We start from the raw sequence: 21600 nt of genomic DNA on the forward strand, positions 1-21600 counted from the left end.
TTTAAATTTCCTGGGGTTTACCATGACTGATGACCTAATATGGGAACAAATTCAAGAAGGCCCACCAACACCTTTAGTTCTTTCAACTCTTGAGGTCTAGATCTGTGCTTACCACCTTCTATAGTTGCACAGTGGAGTCCTTCCTTACAGGCTAAATAACATCCTGTTATAATACCCACTTGGTTCAGGACCGCTAAGCACCACTTGTAACTTTGCAAGTTAAAGAGAAATTAAATTGCTCAATTATTTTTTAAAAAAGAACTAATACATATAATAATAGACACTAAATATCCTAAAGATATGCTATGCTCAAAGGTGACTCTAAAATAGCACTTGTATGAGCATGTCTGAATGTGTGCATGAAATTACTCTGTGATAAAATGGAACCCTTGCCCATAGTGCTGTACAGTCTGATTTGGCCAAAAATGTATGGATAATGATAGAATGAAAGAAGTCATTTTTATTTTATGTTAACTCCTTTTATTATGAGTATCGCTAGCTGACCCCAGTCTACCTGCCTTTCAATTTACCTTTCGACTAAACTGACACAGAAAATATATAGATACCACTAGGATAATACTGAAACAATGTTCTTTCAAAAGGTTTTTTTTATATAAACAGCTGTTTACTTTAACATGTTCCCTGAAAATCAATGATACAACTAAGAATCAGAACTGTGAAACTTTCAGAACTAAACACAAAAACAGAAAAAATAACAGCCATACTAAGTGTTCACTGAAAATCAATGATACTACTAAGAATTAGAACTGTGAAACTTTCAGAACTAAGCACAAAAACAGAAAAAATAACAGCCATACTAAGACAAAAAACAGAATAAATTAAAATAAGACCTAAACTTGTTTTAATAAAAGCAACAGTTCAACAGTTTCTCCTCAGCTACTTGCAAATGAGAAGGCCATAATATATTTTATTGTTTTTTCACAGATATTTCAATAAAATCAAGTGCAGTAAATAACATTATATATTTTATGTTTATAATAATCAGTGTATTTTATGAGGCATATACCACCAATGTGTTGCTGCTAAAACCTTAAGGTGTAACGGTGACCTTACATATGGTATCAGTTTTTCTTTTGAATTGAAAATTATTCAAAGAGTAGTTAGTAAATGCAAATATAGAAGGAACTGTCAAATGTTACAAATAACATTCAAAACACCTAAGCCTGGGCCCGACAGCTTACCAGATATGATCAGTCACTTAAAACAAAGTTCATTAATAGGGATGTTCCAAGGTGTTTTAAGGCAGATATCGATATCATGTTTGTTTTTTTTCTTTATCCCTTTAAATTCTTTTTTTTTTTTTTAAACACTAATCTCCTACATAACCAGACAAATTGAAGTGTAAGAGCCAATCTTAGAAAGTTACTGCTTTAAGTTAAACTCATAATATTGTTTGCTTAATTTAAATAGAATATAATTTTCTCTCATAGCTATAGATTATTGTATAAGCTTTCACCTCCAATTAATATGAGATAGAACTTTCTTAGCTATATCTGCAGTCCAGTGTGTTAATTAAGTCAGTGTGTTAGGAATAGGTCCCACTGCTGGCAGGGACTGAAGGACCCATTTGCAGTTTGCAAATGGGATTGGCATACAGTTTTCTGACCGTTTAGATATGGTTCAACTGAATTAAAAAACTTAAGAAACAAACAAGATATAAGAGATTTAAAGGGAACTTCTTAAATCAGAACTTTTCTTTACTTCACAATACCAACTTTTCTCTATTTTTGTGTGAACTGTTTTACTTTGATTTTTTACTAAAGCTTTTACAACCAAAGATATTTTGTCTGTGGAATCATTTCAAGGTGTCAGGCTATTGCCCATGAAGCAAACTAAAGCTGCAGAACTTTGGTAATTTTGGGTAAACACAGAAGCCTTATGTTGTGTACTAAAGTGTATTTTTACAATTAAACTATAGACCACAGGTGTTATCTGTTCATTTTTTATTAACAAAAATTCTGTAGGTATATTGTTCAGTGACCATAAATGCTAAAATACATAACATTTCCTTAAAATACATACTTGAAGTAATATGTAGAATAAAATTTTTCCATAATACATATTGCATTAAAAAAATGCTTCTCATTAATTGCAAGCTATCCTATTGTTTGTTTTCTGTAAAAAAAAAAAAGTTTTCACCATTTTTCTAACAAAAATATACATACTTATATATATTCTTACACAATTAATTGATATTGACATTTAAACACTGCTTAAATGTAAATATACTGCACCTATATGTATACAGCTTTTTTGCTGTTAAAATACTGTATACATTTACTCTGTTTATAAAGGTGTGTTTTTTTCAGTATATCAGATAGACATTTCTTGAAATGTAATTATAAACTATTGGTTGCTATACAAATAATAAACACAGTACAAATCTTCAAAAAAAAAAGCCTGTTTTTTTTACTAAACAGCAATTTCAAATTCGGCTTTTTCTTTTCTTTTTCCAATTAAAAATGTAGGCCTCTGCATTTTAATCAAAGATCACTGTCTGTTTTAGGTCAAAAGAAAGGTCTGAATTCCTTAAAGTAGTTTTGCTTGGCATTTGTTTAATGGCACAGGAAGACTTCTCTGATTAATTTATTTCAGTTTATTACTACACTTTTTATATAAGGCTAATTGTCCAAATGCCTCCACTGTAACTCTTTGTTTCCTACAAAAGAAAAAAGAGCTGCACTGGCTCAACTACTGTAATACCTGGAGTAAAGGAGCACTACAACTAAATTACCATAAAGCTTAGAAAAGTAGGGCCTGAAAAATGTCATTTTTGTGATTGGTCTTTTTATTGACTATCAGTAAAAATATGCTGATTCCGATTGGCAGCCATTTGACTGGAGCATCCCTATATTACCTTGCATTTTCATACATCTTGACCGTCATTAGTGTATCCTCCATGGTTTTATTCACTAGTGTGTTTATGCTCGACACAAAGAAATTGATTGCTCCAAGTAAGGTCTCTCCATTCTTGCACAGAAGCTTTTGCGTCTCAGCATTGTATCCAAACTCATCCTACAAATCAGAAACAAACAAAGAAAAAGATTACTTAATTTTGGAAGAAATTCTACTAAGCCACAGATTCTTTTGGTACTTGAATTTGATTTTTGCACTTTAACTTCAAGTTTTGTTTTGCTGCTTGAAATCTCTGACGATTAACGTTTGCTTTGCTGGTTTGACTCATGTCTGCCTCTACAACCTTGCCTAGATCTCTAGATTTTTGAAGTTATTTTTTTTTTCTCACAATAATTCAGGGGTTTACAACTTAACAGTTATGAATTAACACAAATTCCCGTTGCTAGCCTTTAAATTAATCCAGCAAAATACATCCTGTCAATCATATACACTTCATTCACTTTGGTGATTAATGGAGAAACAGATGGGCCTCATTCTTAAACTACTCAAGCAATCCCCCATCTTTTATGAGGCACTCTAAATATAGGCGTTCTTGCCCTTTATGGTCTCTGCAGGGTATCAGAACATTAGGCAAGATGGGACTTTAGATGGTAATCCCCATAGACCCCACAGAATATCCTAGGTGTTGTGGCCTTTCCTTAAAGTTACCATTATTTACCTAGCCCCTGTATACAGTTTAAACTTCTCTAGCTCCCTCTGCTAAAATGGTTTTTGCTATGTACTCTTTATTTTGTAAATCATTTTCTAAACCATTTCTTCTCCTTAAAATCTCAAGTTATGATCCTTCCTCCTTTGAATCTACTTTTTCTTACAATATTATTTGTAAAAACATTAAACTTTATACCTAAAATCACATTCACCAGTTTATTCAGTTCTCATAAGTTATGACTCAGGCGCCACCGCGAGTGGCAGCTATTCCAGCAGCTCTGTGTATGACTTTATTTTTCTACCTTTTTCTCTATTTCACTGTTAATTCCGATCACTTTCTTTTAAGTGGACTCGTTCCCAGGACACTTTTCACTACTTTTTACTATTTGGACATGGATTTTACAAGCCGAGACTCGTCTATTCAAGTAGTCAACTTCAAGCGCCGAGAACAAATGCCCGCACCGGTGTTGTTCCCTATTTACCTGACAAGGTAAGAAGACGGTATCGTGGCAGCAGAGCCAGTGCTAAGATAAAAGCCAAGCGTTTAGCGAGAAAGTGGCGCTACAAACCTTCGGTGCCTTCTGTGATCCTGGGAAATGTGAACTCACTACCAAATAAAATCGACGAACTGGCTGCGCTGGTGAAAAATGTCAGGACCTACAGAGAATGCAGTTTGTTGTGTTTTAGTTTAACGTGGCTAACAACTAACAACCCAGATGCTAATGTGGAGCTACCCGGGTTTACCACAGTTAGAGAGGACAGAGATGCAAGTACCTGCGGGAAACACAAAGGTGGTGGACTCACTCTCTATGTGAATACAAGATGGTGCAACTCTGGACATGTTAACGTTAAAATCTCCACTTGCTGCAGGGACATCAAACTGTTGGCCATAAGTCTGCATCCCTATTACTTGCCCAGAGAGTTTGGAAACGTCATTGTTGTTACTGTATACATCCCTCCTCGGGCGGATGTGGAGATAGCGGGTGACATCATCCACTCAACTGTTGCTAAATTACAAACATAACACTCTGAGGCACTTGAGCTAATCGCTGGAGACTTCAACCATGTAACGCTGGACAAAACATTACCTGCCTTCTCCCAGTATGTGGATTGTAACACCAGGGGAAATAGGACTATTGACCTACTGTATGCAAATGTTAAAGACGCATACAGTGCCACCTCGCTGCCTGCGCTTGGGAAAGCAGATCATAACCTGGTTCTGCTTCAGCCTCACTACAAACCAAGAGTGAGGGAGTTACCTACAACCACACGCTCATTCAGGAAGTGGTCCCCTGAGGCAGAGCAAGCTCTGAGAGACTGCTTTGGAACTACGGACTGGGATATCCTGCAGGGATCTTACAGTGAGAACATAGAGGAGGTTGTTGACTGCACTACTGAATACATAAACTTCTGTATGGACATTGTAGTTCCAGTAAGAACAGTACGCTGCTATGCTAACAACAAGCCATGGATTACAAGTGACATCAAGGGCCTTTTGAACCAGAAGAAAAGGGCTTTTAAAGGCGGTGATCAGCATGAGCTCAAGCGCATGCAAAAGGAACTCTGAGTCCAGCTCAGGGCGGCGAAGGAGCAGTACAGGAGAAAGCTGGAGCAGAAGTTGCAGAATAACAACATGAAGGAAGCATGGGATGGGATGAAGATCATCACTGGCTGCAGCTCGAAGCGGGGTGCCACCATCGAAAGACATGTGGAGAGAGCAAACCAGATGAACAACTTTTTTTAACGTGTTTGACCACCCTAACCCACTCTCACCTCGGATTACTGCACCCTCCACCCATCCTTCTGCTGATACCAGCATAGGAAAGAGTTTACCCCAACCCACAATTACAGCAGCCCAGGTAAGCAGAGAGCTGAGAAGACTTTGTGCCAGCAAAGCAGCGGGTCCAGATGGAGTATCACCACGACTGCTGAAGGCCTGTGCGTTGGAGCTGGGGAGTCCTCTACAGCGCATCTTCAACCTGAGCTTGGAACAGGGGAGAGTCCCGAGGCTTTGGGAAAACATCTTGTATCACCCCAGTCCCAAAGGTATCACGACCAGGTGAGCTGAATGACTTCTAGCCTATCGCTCTGATGTCGCATGTGATGAAAACCATGGAGCGGCTGCTGCTTCACCACCTGAGGCCACAGGTCTGCCACGCCCTCGACCCTCTGCAGTTCGCATATCAGAAGGTGGGAGCGGAGGATGCCATCATCTACATGCTACACCGATCCCTCTCCCACTTGGACAGAGGCAGTGGTGCTGTAAGAATTACGTTTCTGGACTTCTCTAGCGCATTCAACACCATCCGACCTCTGCTCCTTAGGGACAAACTGACAGAGATGGGAGTAGATTCATACCTGGTGGCATGGATCGTGGACTATCTCAAAGACAGACCTCAGTATGTGCGTCTCGGGTACTGCACGTCTGACATTGTGGTCAGCAACACGGGAGCGCCGCAGGGGACTGTACTTTCTCCGGTCCTGTTCAGCCTGTATACATCGGACTTCCAATACAACTCGGAGTCCTGCCATGTGCAAAAGTTCGCTGACGACACTGCTATCGTGGGCTGCATCAGGAGTGGGCAGGAGGAGGAGTATAGGGACCTAATCAATGACTTTGTTAAATGGTGCGACTCAAACCACCTACACCTAAATACCAGCAAAACCAAGGAGCTGGTGGTGGATTTTAGGAGGCCCAGGCCCCTCATGGACCCCGTGATCATCAGAGGTGACTGTGTGCAGAGGGCGCAGACCTATAAATACCTGAGAGTGCAGCTGGATGATAAATTGGACTGGACTGCCAATACTGAAGCACTGTGTAGGAAAGGACAGAGCCGACTATACTTTCTTAGAAGGCTGGCGTCCTTCAACATCTGCAATAAGATGCTGCAAATGTTCTATCAGACGGTTGTGGCGAGTGCCCTCTTCTACGCAGTGGTGTGCTGGGGAGGCAGCATAAAGAAGAAAGACACCTCACGCCTGGACAAACTGGTGAGGAAGGCAGGCTCTATTGTAGGCACGGAGCTGGACAGTTTGACATCTGTGGCAGAGCGACGGGCGCTGAGCAGGCTCCTGTCAATCATGGAGAATCCACTGCATGCACTGAACAGTATCATCTCCAGACAGAGGAGCAGCTTCAGCTGACAGACTGAGGAGATTGTTCCTCCCCCACACTATGCGACTCTTCAGTTCCACCCGGGGGGGGTAAATGTTAACATTATTCAAAGTTATTGTCCGTTATACCTGCATTGTTATCACTCTTTAATTTAATATTGTGTTTATCAGTATGCTGCTGCTGGAGTATGTGAATTTCCCCTTGGGATTAATAAAGTATCTATCTATCTATCTATCTATCTAGATGGTTGATAGTTTATCTGTAACCCTCAAAGCTAACTTGGCACGGGAGCTGTCCCTAACCATTACTTGATATAAACATATTTTTTGAACATGTATGATTCTGTTCTCCTGTCTTCCATTTCTGGTTTAATCTGTGTCACTTTTTCTCTTTGGCTGTAGTTCTTTCCTTTACCCTTTTTGCACATATTGTTTTATTTTACTAGCTACATTCATGTTACCTCCATCAATTTAAAGTTGCTTTAGGTACAATTATTAATAATAATAATACATTTTATTTATACAAGGCGCCTTTCAGAGAACTCAAGGACACCGAACAAACAATAAATAAATAAAAAAAAGACACAATTATAAACAACTTAAAACATCAGAAAATCTAAAAATTAAAACCAAACAAAACCACTGTAATCATAAAAAAAAAAGAAAAAGCCATTTTAAACAGATGCGTTTTAAGTTTACTTTTGAAGAATGAATATGATTTGATGTTTCTGAGCTCGGTAGGTAATGAATTCCAGAGCTTGGGAGCAGAGGTTAGAAGGGCGAGAGGGATGGTCAGATGGATGGAGGAAGAAGGTTACGGGAGGGAATGGCAACATGAAGAAGGTCAGACAGATATGGAGGGGCGAGGTTATGAATGGCCTTAAATGTTAATAGCAGAATCTTAAAATCAGTTCGAAACTTGATCGGGAGCCAATGAAGCTGCTGCAAGATCGGAGTAATATGGTGAACAGATGAGGTTCGAGTAATGATGCGTGCTGCAGAATTCTGGACTAACTGAAGCTTATGAAGAGATTTATTAGGGAGACCAAAGAGGTGTGAATTGCAGTAGTCCAGCTGAGAAGTAACAAGACTATGAACAATAATGGCAGTGGTATGAGGAGTGAGGGAGGGGCGAATGCGATTAATATTACGTAGGTGGAAGTAAGCAGACCGGGTGATGTTATTAATGTGAGATTGGAAAGATAGAGTACTATTGAGGATGACACCCAGACTCTTGACCTGAGGTGATGGGGAAACAACAGAGTTATCAATAATAAGAGAAAGATTATTGGCTTTGGATAATGATGATTTTGAACCAATGAGGAGAACATCAGTTTTGTCACTGTTTAATTTAAGAAAATTCAAAGAAAACCAGGATTTAATTTCAGCAATACAGTCAATAAGCGAAGGTGGTGGAAAAGAGGAGGTGGGTTTACTAGCAAGGTAGAGCTGGGTGTCATCAGCATAACCGTGAAAATTAATATTATATTTACGAAAAATATTGCCAAGGGGAAGAAGGTAAATAATAAAAAGAAGAGGCCCCAGGACAGAGCCCTGGGGCACACCTGAAGTACCAGCAGTGGGTTGGGATGTGAAGGTTTTAAGCTGTATGAACTGAGTGCGGCCTGAGAGGTAGGATCTAAACCAATCAGTGGAGTGTGGGTAATGCCAATCAAAGATAATCTATTAAGGAGAGTGGTATGACAAATAGTATCAAAAGCCGCACTCAGATCAAGGAGGATGAGAATAGTAATTAGACCGGAGTCAGCAGCCATAAGGAGGTCATTGGTAATTTTAACAAGTGCTGTTTCTGTACTATGAAGAGGGCGAAAACCAGAATGGAACTTTTCATATAGATTATTATGAGATAAGTGGGTGTGAATTGGGATAGCTACTATTTTTTCAAGAATTTTGGAGATAAAGGGCAAGTTAGAAATAGGGCGAAAATTATTGAAATTAGTAGGATCAGCACCAGGTTTTTTCAGTATTGGGGTTATAGCAGCAGTTTTAAAAGATGAGGGAATAATACCAGTAGTAAGAGAAGAGTGAATGATGGCAGAAATGAGAGGGACTAAAGAGGGGAGGCAGGCTTTAACCAAAACTGTAGGCAAGGGGTCCAGCTGACAAGTAGATAACTTAGATTTGCAGATGAGATCTGAGATTTCAGAGGAAGTGGGAAGCTGGAAAGAAGAGAAAGAGTGAATAGGCATGTGTAGTTCATAAGAAATACAGAGAGGATCTGGACCAAGGTGCTGATGTATCCTTTGGATGTTCTCATTGAAAAAGGACATAAGAGAATTACAGAAAGCAGTTGAGTAAAGGTGAGATGGTTGTGTAACATTATTAAGTAATGAAAAAGATGCCCTGTGACTCTTGCTTCACCAATGCAGGCCCTGCAACAGTCAAGACGCTCTCTCAGCAGCTGACCTTCTCTGTGCCTGACTCCACTATAGGCTGCAACAAAATTATGAAAGTACGGGCGCATTTGTTTCACACAAGCTGTGTGTGTGGGTGGGTTGGTGTTAGTTAGTTAATTAGTTACTGGAAGGATTTCAAGATTTAATATGCACAAGCGGTAACACTGCAAAAGCAGCCCAAACCAGAAAACACGGCTGGCAAAAAGTGGCCGACAAATTAAACGCGTGTGCATTGTACTTACTGAAAGCAGCGTTACGGATTTTGCAAATGTTCATTTTTTTCCCTCTGCTTAAAAAACATTCAAAAAGCGGCGTGATTATGCGGAGTATACTAAGCCGCGGGTTGGTATGCAGCGTGTAAAACAGTTTGTCGCGGATAATTTGTCTTTTACTATTACACGAAGACAATTTCCAGTTAATACTTCGTTACATTGATATAGCGGTGTTCTCAGTATTCAAAACGCTCTCCACACAGGGAGGAACCGGGAAGTGAAACCACAATCTTCCACAGTCTCCTTACTGCAAAGCAGCAGCACTACTACAGCACCACAAGGCAGTTAAAGAATACACCGGACTCGATTTTGTTTTCATTTCTGTTTACAGAGATCAGGTCGTAGATAGCATTGTTGCAATGTTACTTTTCTTGGTGGCTTATTACATTACGGATGTTTCACATGTTCATTTTTTCCCCTGTGCTTAAAAGACATTAAAAAAGTGTTTCTCAACTGTGACTCTGGAACATCTCAGTAGATTTGCTTGTTTGTTCATGAAGATCTGGTCCATGATATCCTTTAACTTACCTTAAACATAAGGTGTGAAGGAGTGGCATTACTTAATTATCTTTGTTAGATTTGGATGTTTGCTGTGTGTTGCCTTTTTGGGTCTGGTATTTTATTATTATGATATTTGCCCTCCTTCTTACTGTATTTACTACTCTTTTACCGTAATAGTCACTACTTACACTTATTTAGTATTGTATGTTTTATTGACTTATTAATAAAAAACTAACAGCAAAAAAACATCACGGTATAGGAATAAAATGCATAATACCCGCAATTATGTGGCTGTCTTTAACCAAAATGTATTATTATTCTTCTTCTTTCAGCTGCTCCCATTAGGGGTTGCCACAGCGGATCATCTTCTTCCATATCTTTCTGTCCTCTGCATCTTGCTCTGTTACACCCATTACCTGCATGTCCTCTCTCACCACATCCATAAACCTTTGCTTAGGCCTTCCTCTTTTCCTCTTCCCTGGCAGCTCTATCCTTAGCATCCTTCTCCCAATATACCCAGCATCTCTCCTCTGCATATGTCCAAACCAACGCAATCTCGCCTCTCTGACTTTGTCTCCCAACCGTTCAACTTGAGCTGACCCTCTAATGTACTCATTTCTAATCCTATCCATCCTCGTCACACCCAATGCAAATCTCAGCATCTTTAACTCTGCCACCACCAGCTCTGTCTCCTGCTTTCTGGTCAGTGCCACTGTCTCTAACCCATATAATATAGCTGGTCTCACTACCGTCCTGTAGACCTTCACTTTCACTCTTGCTGATACCCGTCTGTCACAAATTACTCCTGACACTCTTCTACACCCATTCCACCCTGCTTGCACTCTTTTTCACTTCTCTTCCACAACCGCCATTACTCTGCACTGTTGATTCCAAGTATTTAAACTCATCCGCCTTCGCCAACTCTACTCCCTGCATCCTCACCATTCCACTGACCTCCCTCTCATTTACACACATGTATTCTGTCTTGTTCCTACTGACCTTCATTACTCTCCTCTCTAGAGCATATCTCCACCTCTCCAGGGTCTCCTCAACCTGCTCCCTACCATCGTTACAGATCACAATGTCATCAGCAAACATCATAGTCCATGGGGACTCCTGTCTAATCTCGTCTGTCAACCTGTCCATCACCATTGCAAATAAGAAAGGGCTCAGAGCCGATCCCTGATGTAATCCCACCTCCAACTTGAATGCATCCGTCACTCCTACTGCAGACCTAACCACTGTCACACTTCCCTCGTACATATCCTGTACAACGCTTACATACTTCTCTGCCACTCCCGACTTCCTCATACAATACCACAGCTCCTCTCGAGGCACCCTGTCATATGCATTCTCCAGGTCCACTAAGACACAATGCAACTCCTTCTGGCCTTCTCTAAACTTCTCCATCAACATCCTCAGAGCAAACATTGCATCTGTGGTGCTCCACCTTGGGATGAAACCATACTGATGCTCACTAATCATCACCTCACTTCTTAACCTAGCTTCCACTACTCTTTCGCATAACTTCATGCTGTGGCTCATCAATTTTATTCCCCTGTAGTTACTGCAGTCCTGCACATCCCCCTTATTCTTAAATATCTGCACCAGCACACTTCTCCACTCCTCAGGCATCCTCTCACTTTCCAAGATTCCATTAAACAATCTGGTTAAAAACGCCACTGCCATCTCTCCTAAACACCTCCATGCTTCCATAGGTATGTCATCTGGACCAACAGCCTTTCCATTTTTCATCCTCTTCATAGCTGTCCTTACTTCCTCCTTGCTAATCCGTTGCACTTCCTGATTCAATATCTCCACATCATCCAACCTCTTCTCTCTCTCGTTCTCTTCATTCATCAGCCTCTCAAAGTACTCTTTCCATCTGCTCAACGACACTATCCTCGCTTGTGAGTACGTTTCCATCTTGATCCTTTATCACCCTAACCTGCTGCACATCTTTCCCAGCTCGGTCCCTCTGTCGAGACAATCGGTACAGGTTCTTTTCTCCCTCCTTAGTGTCCAACCTCTCATACAACTCATCATACACCTTTTCTTTAGCCTTCACCACCTCTCTCTTGACTTTGCGCCTTATCTCCTTGTACTCTTGTCTACTTTCTGCAGCTCTCTGACTATCCCACTTCTTCTTTGCCATTCTCTTCCTCTGTATACTCTCATTCCACCACCAGGTTTCCTTTTCCTCCTTCCAGATGTCACGCCAAGCACTCTTCTTGTTGTCACCCTTACCACATCTGCTGTAGTTTTGCAGCTGTCTGGTAACTTCACTGCCACCAAGTACCTGTCTCACCTCCTCCCTAAAGTCAACCTTGCAGTTTTCCTTTTTCAACTTCCACCATTTGATCCTTGGCTCTGCCCTCACTCTCTTCCTCTTCTTGACCTCAAACGTCATCCTACAGACCACCATCCTATGCTGCTTAACTACACTTTCCCCTGCCACCACTTTGCAGTCTTCAATCTCCTTCAGATCAACTCTTCTGTATAGGATGTAATCTACCTGTGTGCATCTTCCTCCACTCTTGTACGTAACCCTATGTTCCTCCCTCTTCTTAAAATATGTATTCACCACAGCCATGTCCATCCTTTTGGCAAAATCCACTATCCTCTGACCTTCTTCATTCCTCTCCTTGACACCATACCTACCCATCACCTCCTCGTCTCCAATGATCCCTTCACCAACATGCCCATTGAAATCCGCTCCAATCACCACTTTCTGTCCCTTGGGTACACTGTTCATCATTTCATCCAACTCACTCCAAAAATCGTCTCTCTCACCCATTGTACACCCAACCTGCGGTGCATATGCACTAACAACATTCATCATCACACCTCCAATTTCCAGCTTCATAGTCTTTACTCTGCCTGACACTTTTTCACCTCCAAAACACTCCTGACATACTGTTCCTTCAGAATAACTCCTACCCCATTTCTCCTCCCATCCACACCATGATAGAACAATTTGAATCCATCTGGCCTTACTCCTCTTCCATTTAGTCTCTTGCATGCACAATATATCAACCTTGCTTCTCTCCATCATATCTGCTAACTCTCTCCCCTTACCAGTCATACTTCCAGCATTCAAAGTTCCTACCCTCAGTTCCACTCTCTTTACTTTCCTCCTGCCTCCAGACACATCTCCCCCCTCTTATTATTATCATTATTATCATCATCATCATTTTACAGATGCCTTTCTTAACAAAGACCAAGGTGTATATTCTTTTAGAAAAGTGTTCTAATATTTATCAGGCAAGAGATGAAAGTGATATCCTTTTTTGAATTCAGCCTACTTTACATTTTGGAATGTGCTTGAATAATTATTAAAGAACCTTTAATGTTGCCTATGCTTGGTGATGTAGCTGTAAGTAACAAAAATATTTTAATAATTCAAGGACTGGTTTGCCACAACTATGACTCCATGTCTTGGACTACACTGGCCATGATATTTAAGTCAGAATAGAACTGCTAGAAAATATGATAAAGTTTGGGAACACCTGAATGAAAGCTAAATATATCAACCATACAGTACAGAGGTGGGTGCAATAAAACAATCTGATCAAGGCAAAACAATATTTGAAACTGACATGTGCTTCAGAATTCCATTATTCAAATTCATAATGGAACACACTCACTCTGCATGTTGAATAAACTCAGATATTTGTAGAAAAATTATCCAGGAGTGTGAAATTAATTTCTGTATATTTTCCTTGTTATTGTTTCTTCAGATGGGTTTTTCTGCATCTACTACCTCAGTTTACAGTCTTGTTTTTAAAATGCCAAGTGAGAAACTGCTGACTGCTACTTTCTAACACAATTTTCAAATGAATTCAAACTTTATTGACACAACAGGACAACATAGATTGCCAACAGGTTAATTAAGAACAGAAACAAAGAACAGAAGACTAAACTCAATAATCAAGTTTTGATTAATAGCAAATTCCATACTGATAGGAGCATGAGCAAATGAACTGTTCGGAGTAAAAATAAAAATAAAACTAGCACGTAATAGAGAGAGAATTATTAGAAATGAAATCAAGAAACATTTTTTTCCTCTGATCTTCTACCCAATGTTCACAATATTGAAGTACTCCAAACCACTATTTTTACACATATTTTACAGCTGAATTAGGCTTTGAATAAAGATAACTACAACTTACGAAAGTTAACAGCCAGAAGACATCAATGTTCTGATGCAGTTTTTTTTGATACTCACAAACTTCACAATGTTACTCTTTCATCTTTATTCAGAAAGTAACCTGTGTGTCTCATTACATTTCCTTTTCTTTTATCCTAGTTTCAAGTTTAATCCTATTAGATTCTGGGCTCATAGTCCATCTTTCCATTTTGTATGACAGCAGTGAACCTTTGTTATAATAGTCTGATCTGCCCCTTAAGCTTTAGGTCTAAACAGTTTTAAAACAAGCTATATACTGTATTTATTGTCAACTAAGATTTATTCAAAAACAAATAATGATCTTGCTAAAGGGTAAAAACACCTACATACATGGACCAGCATGCTACGGTATTAATATACGGTTTACTATATTTGATACTTCTGACTTGTTCTAAAACGCACGGATAAAGTACTTCTTCATTACTATAACAAACTATTCCTGTTATTTTTCTTTAGCAGTTAGGCAAAATATTGGAAATTCCAAGTTTCTTTTTTTATCCCAGTTTTTTAATTAGTATTTGACAATTCTTCCTGACCTTGGAATGGGACCCTAGAATAAATATGTGATCACACGTCACAGACTGAAATCCTTCATCATTTTCCACTGAAGTGATATGTACCTGTTGTGAGTGCTACAGGAGATAGACCCAGAGGATGATTCCTTGTGTGGACAGAATATCATAGGAAAAGAAAACGTAAGGACAAGCTCTCTGCCTGGATGGGCAGAAAAATCCCTACCCAATAGGGAGGCCAGTAAAGGTGGACCAGGAGAGACATCAGCATGTGGATACTATGTAACCCAATACACTAATGGGAAATGTATCCCTGGGATTTCGGACCCCTTCATATACCCACAGGGCATCATTGGAATTGCAGTTCCAGAATACAGCCCTGTTGGGCGCAGTGGGTGCTTTTTCAGGGCTGTTTAATTTAGTTATTCTTATCTTGCTCTTTGAAGACAATGGTTATTAATAAAAAGGGACAATATCTGTACCCGTGAATGGTTTGGGTGTGATTGTGTCTGGGGTTTGGGCCTCATTGGCACCCCCTACTGGTTACATTGTCTAAGGTATCTCAACTAATACATTAAGGAAGATAATTAAGCAATTAAAATAATATATTTAAGTCACACTTAAAAATGCTTGGTAGACACATTTGACCATTATGTAAGAAACTATGACTTGAAGGTAAGATCTGAGACATGTTCATATTACAGCATTACACTTTCACCTAATGTCTCCATTTTCACCAATCTGAACTCTACCCCAGCATTTTTAACTCCCGAAAAATGAACACTTTCAAACATTCTCTGAAGAGCCATATACTTTGAAAATGCCTGCTTTGCAAACGTGGACAGGCAAAAACAGACTTTCAAAAATACAGACTACATTCGCAATCCGATTTGTTCATGATTATTACACAGCCTTTCCCTTATTGGATCGTGCTTATTAAAATGTCTAATTTCATAAACAATGTGAAAGAGTGAATGTGGACAGAGTTCATTGTCATTTAAAGACTCCTTTTTTATATGAAAGCTTTGTAGTGTGGATGTAGTCTCAGTGAAGCAGATGATTTTTAGGACATTGCTAACTTCAGTGATGTTGCACAGATAACAGAGTCTGAGGTGACATTATTAAAGTCTGAAGGAAAAGACATAATCAGTTATAGAAAATCAAGTCCAACTCCTTGAGTGTTATGTCCATCAGTTGATTTCAGCTTTGTCAAAAAACAGACATCCAGCTCAGGAACACTCAGCTGCTTGATCTAATAAGGGAGCAGGGTGTTTCATTATTGTGAAATTATTACAGATGGGAGTACAACAGCATACAGAGTTGGGCGGATTTGTGACAGATGGAATTCAATGGAACAAAAGTTAAGTATTACATGTAGGAAGTAGAAAGATTAAATTTTTAAACACAATGGGAGGTCTGAAACTTGAAAGTACAACTTTTGAGAAGGATTTAGGAGTTACAGTGGACTTACAGTATTACTATCTACTTTAAGACAGTGCAAATAAGCAATCAAGAAGGCTAATAGGATTTTGGGTTATATATCATGATGTATGGCGCAGAAGTTAAGGAAAGGTATGACTAAGTTATAAAATGTAGTAGTGTGGAGTACTGTACAAAGTTTTGGTCTCCATGTTACCAATAAACAAACAAACAAACAGCAGTTAAAAAAAAAAAAAAGTCAAGAGAAGAATGACTATTCTGATGCCAGGACTAAGAGCTAAGAGTCTGTACAAGTTGAACTTTTCAGTTTAAGCAACCAGAGACTAAACAGTGACATTATTGAAATGTTTAAAACTAGTAAAGGTATTAGTACAATGGACCCCAGGTGTTATTTTAAAATAAACTCTGCAACAAAAACATAGAGTCACAGTTGGAGACTTGTAATGGCAGATTTCTTACAAATGTTAAAAAGTTTTCTTCTCGCCAAGAACTATAGACACATACAATAAATTAACAAGTAGTGGAGAGAAAAGGGTTTCATTTATAAAAGTTTGTGTGGATTCAAGAGTGAAAATATGGAGCATGCTAATCAACCTCGTACATACGTAACTAACACATTTTACCTGTAAAGTGAGAAAATGGTAACAAGAAAAGAGAAGCAAGAACTTTGAAGAGTGATAGACGTTCTTGTCTCTGAAGTGGAGGCATGCAAAAAACCTTTATTTGGTGGCCTAAGCACTGATCTCACCAATATGTGGAAATTTGTTGAATGGCAACATGTTACTGTTGCTGTGAATGTGGTGAGCTCTACCAGCTGCAAGATGCCTGAAATAATCATTGTAATAATAGTGATAAAAATAGTAATAATAATAAGGAATGACTTCAACATAACCCAGCCACAGGGGATGCACAAACCAGTGTTTCTCTTTGTGCAGGTCCCAAGCCCGGATAAATGGGGAGGGTTATGTCAGGAAGGGTACCCGGTAAAAAATTTTGCCAGATAAACAAGCGGACAACAATACAGATTTCTATACCATTTCAGTCGAGTTCCAGGTTAACAATGGCCACCACCAGTACCGTTAGCCAACAGGGTACTGGCGGAAACTGGGCTACTGTTAGCCAAACAAGGAGAAGAAGATGGGAAAGAGGAGAGGAGGAAGGTAAAGAGAGTGGAACTGAGGGTAGGAACTTTGAATGCTGGTAGTATGACTGGTAATGGGAGAGAGTTAGTCGATATGATGGAGAGAAGGAAGGTTGATATATTGTGCGTGTAAGAGACTAAATGGAAGGAGAGTAAGGCCAGGTGGATCAGAGGTGGATTCAAATTGTTCTATTATGGTGTGGATGGGAGGGGAAATGGGATAGGGCTTATTCTGAAGGAACAGTATGTCAAGAGTGCTTTGGAAGTGAAAAGAGTGTCAGGCAGAGTAATGATTATGAAGTGGGAAATTGGAAGTGTGATGTTGAATGTTGTTAGTGCATATGCCCCGCAAGTTGGGTGTGCGATGGATGAGAAAGATGATGTCTGGAAAGCGTTGGATGAAGGGATGGACAGTGTACCCAAGGGACAGAAAGTGTTGATTGGAATGGATTTCAATGGACATGTTGGTGAAGAGAACAGAGGAGAGGAGGAGGTGATGGGTAGGTATGGTGTCAAGGAGAGGAATGAAGAAGGTCAGATGATAGTGGATTTTGCGAAAAGGATGGGCATGGCTGTGGTGAATATATATTTTAAGAAGGCAGAAGAACATAGGGTGACATACAAAATTGGAGGAAGATGCACAAAGATAGATTATATCCTATGCAGAAAGTGTAGTTAGCATAAGATGTTGGTCTGTAGGATGACGGAGATCAACAAGAGGAGGAGAGTAAGGGCAGAGCCAAGGATCAAATGGTGGAAGTTGAAAAATGAAGACCGTAAGGCTGAGTTTAGGGAGAAGGTAAGACAGGCACTGGGTGGCAGTGAAGAGTTACTAGATAGCTGGGCAACTACAGCAGAAGTAGTAATGGTGACAGCAAGAATGGTGCTTGGCATGACATCTGGACAGAGGAAGGAGGAAAAGAAAACCTGGTGGTGGAATGGGGAAGTACAGGAGAGTATACAGAGGAAAAGGATGGTGAAGAAGAAGTGAGATAGTCAGAGAGATGCAGAAAGTAGACAAGAGTACAAGGAGATATGGTGCAAGGTGAAGAGAGGGGTGGCAAAAGCTAAATAAAAGGCGTATGATAAGTTGTACGAGAGGTTGGATACTACGGAGGATGAAAAGGACCTGTACAGATTAGCTAGACAGAGGGACCGAGCTGGGAAAAATATGCAGCAGGTTAGGGTCATAAAGGAGAAAGATGGAAACATACTCACAGAGTGAGGAGGGTGTGTTGAGAAAATGGAAAGAGTACTTCGAGAGGCTGATGAATGAAGAGTATGAAAGAGAGTGAGAAGGTTGGATGATGTGGAGATAGTGAATCAGGAAGTACAACAGATTAGCAAGGAGGAAGTACGGACAGCCATGAAGAGGATGAAGAATGGAAAGGCCATTGGTCCAGATGACATACCTGTGGAAGCATGAAGATGTTTAGGAGAGATGGCAGTGGAGTTTTTAAACCAGATTGTTTAATGGAATCTTGGAAAGGGAGAGGATGCCTGAGCAGTGGAGAATAAGTGTACTGGTGCCGATTTTTTAAAAATAAGGGGGATATGCTGAGCTGCAGTTACCTACAAGGGGATACAATTGATGAGCCACAGCATAAAGTAATGGGAAAGAGTACTGGAAGCTAGGGTTAAGAAGGGGGTTGATGATTAGTGAGGAGCAGTATGGTTTCATGCCAAGAAAGAGCACCACAAATGCTATGTTTGCTCTGAGTTGTTGATGGAGAAGTATAGAGAAGGCCAGAAGGAATTGCATTGTGTCTTTGTGGACCTGGAGAAAGCATAAGACAGGGTGCATCGAGAGGAGTTGTGGTATTGTATGAGGAAGTTGGGAGTGGCAAAGAAGTATGTAAGAGTTGTATAGGATATGTACGAGGGAAGTGTGACAGTGGTGAGATCTGCAGTAGGAGTGAAGGATGTATTCAACATGGAGGTGGGATTACATCAGGGATCAGCTCTGAGCTTTCTTATTTGTAATGGTGATGAACAGGTTGACAGATAAGATTAGACAGGAGTCCCCTTGGACTACGATGTTTGCTGATGACATTGTAATCTATAGCCAGAGTAGGGAGCAGGTTGAGGACCCTGGAGAGGTGGAGATATGCTCTAGAGAGGAGAGGAATGGAGGTCAGTAGGAACAAGACAGAATAGATGTGTGTGAATGACAGGAAGGTCAGTGGAATGGTGAGGATGCAGGGAGTAGAGTTGGCGGAGGTGGATGAGTTTAGATACTTGGGATCAACAGTACAGAGTTAAAGGGATTGTGGAAGACAGGTGAAAAAGAGTGTAGGCAGGGTGGAATGGGTGGAAAAGAGTGTTGGGAGTAATTTGTGACAGACAGGTATCAGCAAGATTGACAGGGAAGGTCTATAGGATGGTAGTGAGACCAACTTTGTTATATGGGTTGGAGACAGTGGCACTAACCAGAAAGCAGGAAACCGAGCTGGAGGTGGTAGAGTTAAAGATTCTAAGATTTGAAGTGTGTGTGACAAGGATGGACAGAATTAGGAACAAGTACACTACAGGGTCGGCTCAGGTTGGATGGTTGGGAGACAAAGTCAGAGAGGCAAGATTGCGTTGGTTTGGAAATGTGCAGAGGAGAGATGCTGGGTAAATTGGGAGAAGGATGCTAAGGATAGAGCTGCCAGGGAAGAGGAAAAGAGGAAGGCCTAAGCGAAGGTTTATGGATGTGGTGAGATAAGACATGCAGGTGATGGGTGTGACAGAGCAAGATGTAGAGAACAGGAAGATAAGGAACAAGCTGATCCACTGTGGCAACCCCTAACAGAAGCAGCCAAAAGAAGAAGCAGACAATGACTTCAACATATAGGCAAAGAAAAATGATGTTGTGTCAGACTATTAGGCTATGGCTGAAGGCATTAGATTTATAGCTTTCTATATGAAGAGAGTGAATCACACCTGTGTTTTACTTAATGCAATTATTAACAATAAAGAATAGCATTGGTTTCTCATCCTAAGAAATGACAGCAAGTAGCCAATATAAACTGAGGAAAAGCAAAAAGGTTCTTCAACGCAAATACACAGCACTGCCCTCTTAACAGTTAATTAAAATAGAGTTTTGTCCATCATATTCATCAATCTGAGGTTCAATATGTTTGTCACATTAAAGTACATTATAATAACAGATTAGGGATATGAATTATTATATGCATGTCATCATTTAGCTGTATTACCCTACTTGATGAAGGGTTTTGTCATTTTTCACTTTTTCCAAAATGCTTCATACACATGGGTCAGAGTTACCATAAATATATGTAGGTTTTCCCATCAAGTTTTCTTTCTTTTTTAAATCCAGACGTTTGTATGGAAAGTTTTGAATGTACATGTGAAGCCACTTTTTGTGCATATGCAAGTTTTATAAATCTTCACCTAGGTTTTCCAAAATAACATCTAGTCAAGATTTCAGCAGGATGGATGACCCTGTTGGGCTGAATAGCCTGTTCTGTTCACAGTTGTTATAATGTTTGAGAGTGACAGTGTGGTTCAGCTTCATGCTCCCACTCCGTAAGCAAGATGAGCCAGGCAAATGAGGGCACATACATAGCAAGGGGAAAACCATTCAAATCAAAGTGTCCAAAGTGCAGTGCAAAATGTTTAATAAATACATACATTCATACATAAATAAATACATAAATAATCCATTAAAACAGTGACAATCAGTGAGTTTAAATTCAAGACTTAAAATGAGAGTGAAAACCAACTGCAAAATCACTGGGTCAATGTTTTGTCTGATGAGCCTATCACAACTTCCACTTCATCTCCTCAGCTCACCCACTACACTCGAAGCTGGTAGAGACACCAGCAGCCATGGTCCTCACCAGCCCAACCCCCACTTTAGTTGCCTCGAGTGCTGTCAGCCAAATTGCTCAGGGTCTTTTGTCCTCTTTTCATCCTTCTCGCTCCCCTGGTGTGCTTCAGATCCCTGGAGAGCTCTCCATCTTGATCGCACCCACTCCTTGACAAAAGTGACAATGCCCACAGGGCCAAAGACCTCACTGCCTCTCCCACACTCGCTGGCTGGCTTGTCTAGTGTTTTCACTGCTCTGTTGTTGTTGGCTGTTCTTTCTTTTTCTGTCTTACCCTTTCTGCTGTGCATACTCCTTTTATATTGCCTCTCTAATTAGGCACAGGTGTAATGAGCTGCCTCCATCGTGACACAATTGAGATACCTGACTGATCTGCCAGCCTTTGCATGTGTCTGCGGCGCATTCAACCAGCACCTCAAATAACCATGGAGTGAAACGACCCAATTGGAGCCTACACTTTTTGAGGCAGGATTAAAATTCGCACAGCACCACGGACCACTTATCACATTTAGTAAGAGCAGTCTGTCAAATGGTATCAAGAAATTTACACCGTCATGTACAAACCCCCTATTACATATACAAACACACTTTTTTTT

At 40.2% G+C, this 21600-nt stretch overlaps 1 protein-coding gene across 2 annotated transcripts in view; it reads right to left on the reverse strand.

Moving 5' to 3' along the window:
- LOC114650327 (arfaptin-2-like) overlaps positions 1–21600 on the reverse strand; it is a 207176-nt gene that overhangs the window by 22524 nt on the left and 163052 nt on the right. For both annotated transcript variants that reach the window (XM_028799889.2, XM_051925749.1), the window contains exon 6: positions 2879–3036. In XM_028799889.2, coding sequence (XP_028655722.1) covers positions 2879–3036 — 158 coding nt within the window. The remainder of the gene's footprint in view (positions 1–2878; positions 3037–21600) is intronic.

Source organism: Erpetoichthys calabaricus, chromosome 4 (genome assembly GCF_900747795.2).
Source record: "Erpetoichthys calabaricus chromosome 4, fErpCal1.3, whole genome shotgun sequence".
Classification (NCBI taxonomy): domain Eukaryota; kingdom Metazoa; phylum Chordata; class Cladistia; order Polypteriformes; family Polypteridae; genus Erpetoichthys; species Erpetoichthys calabaricus.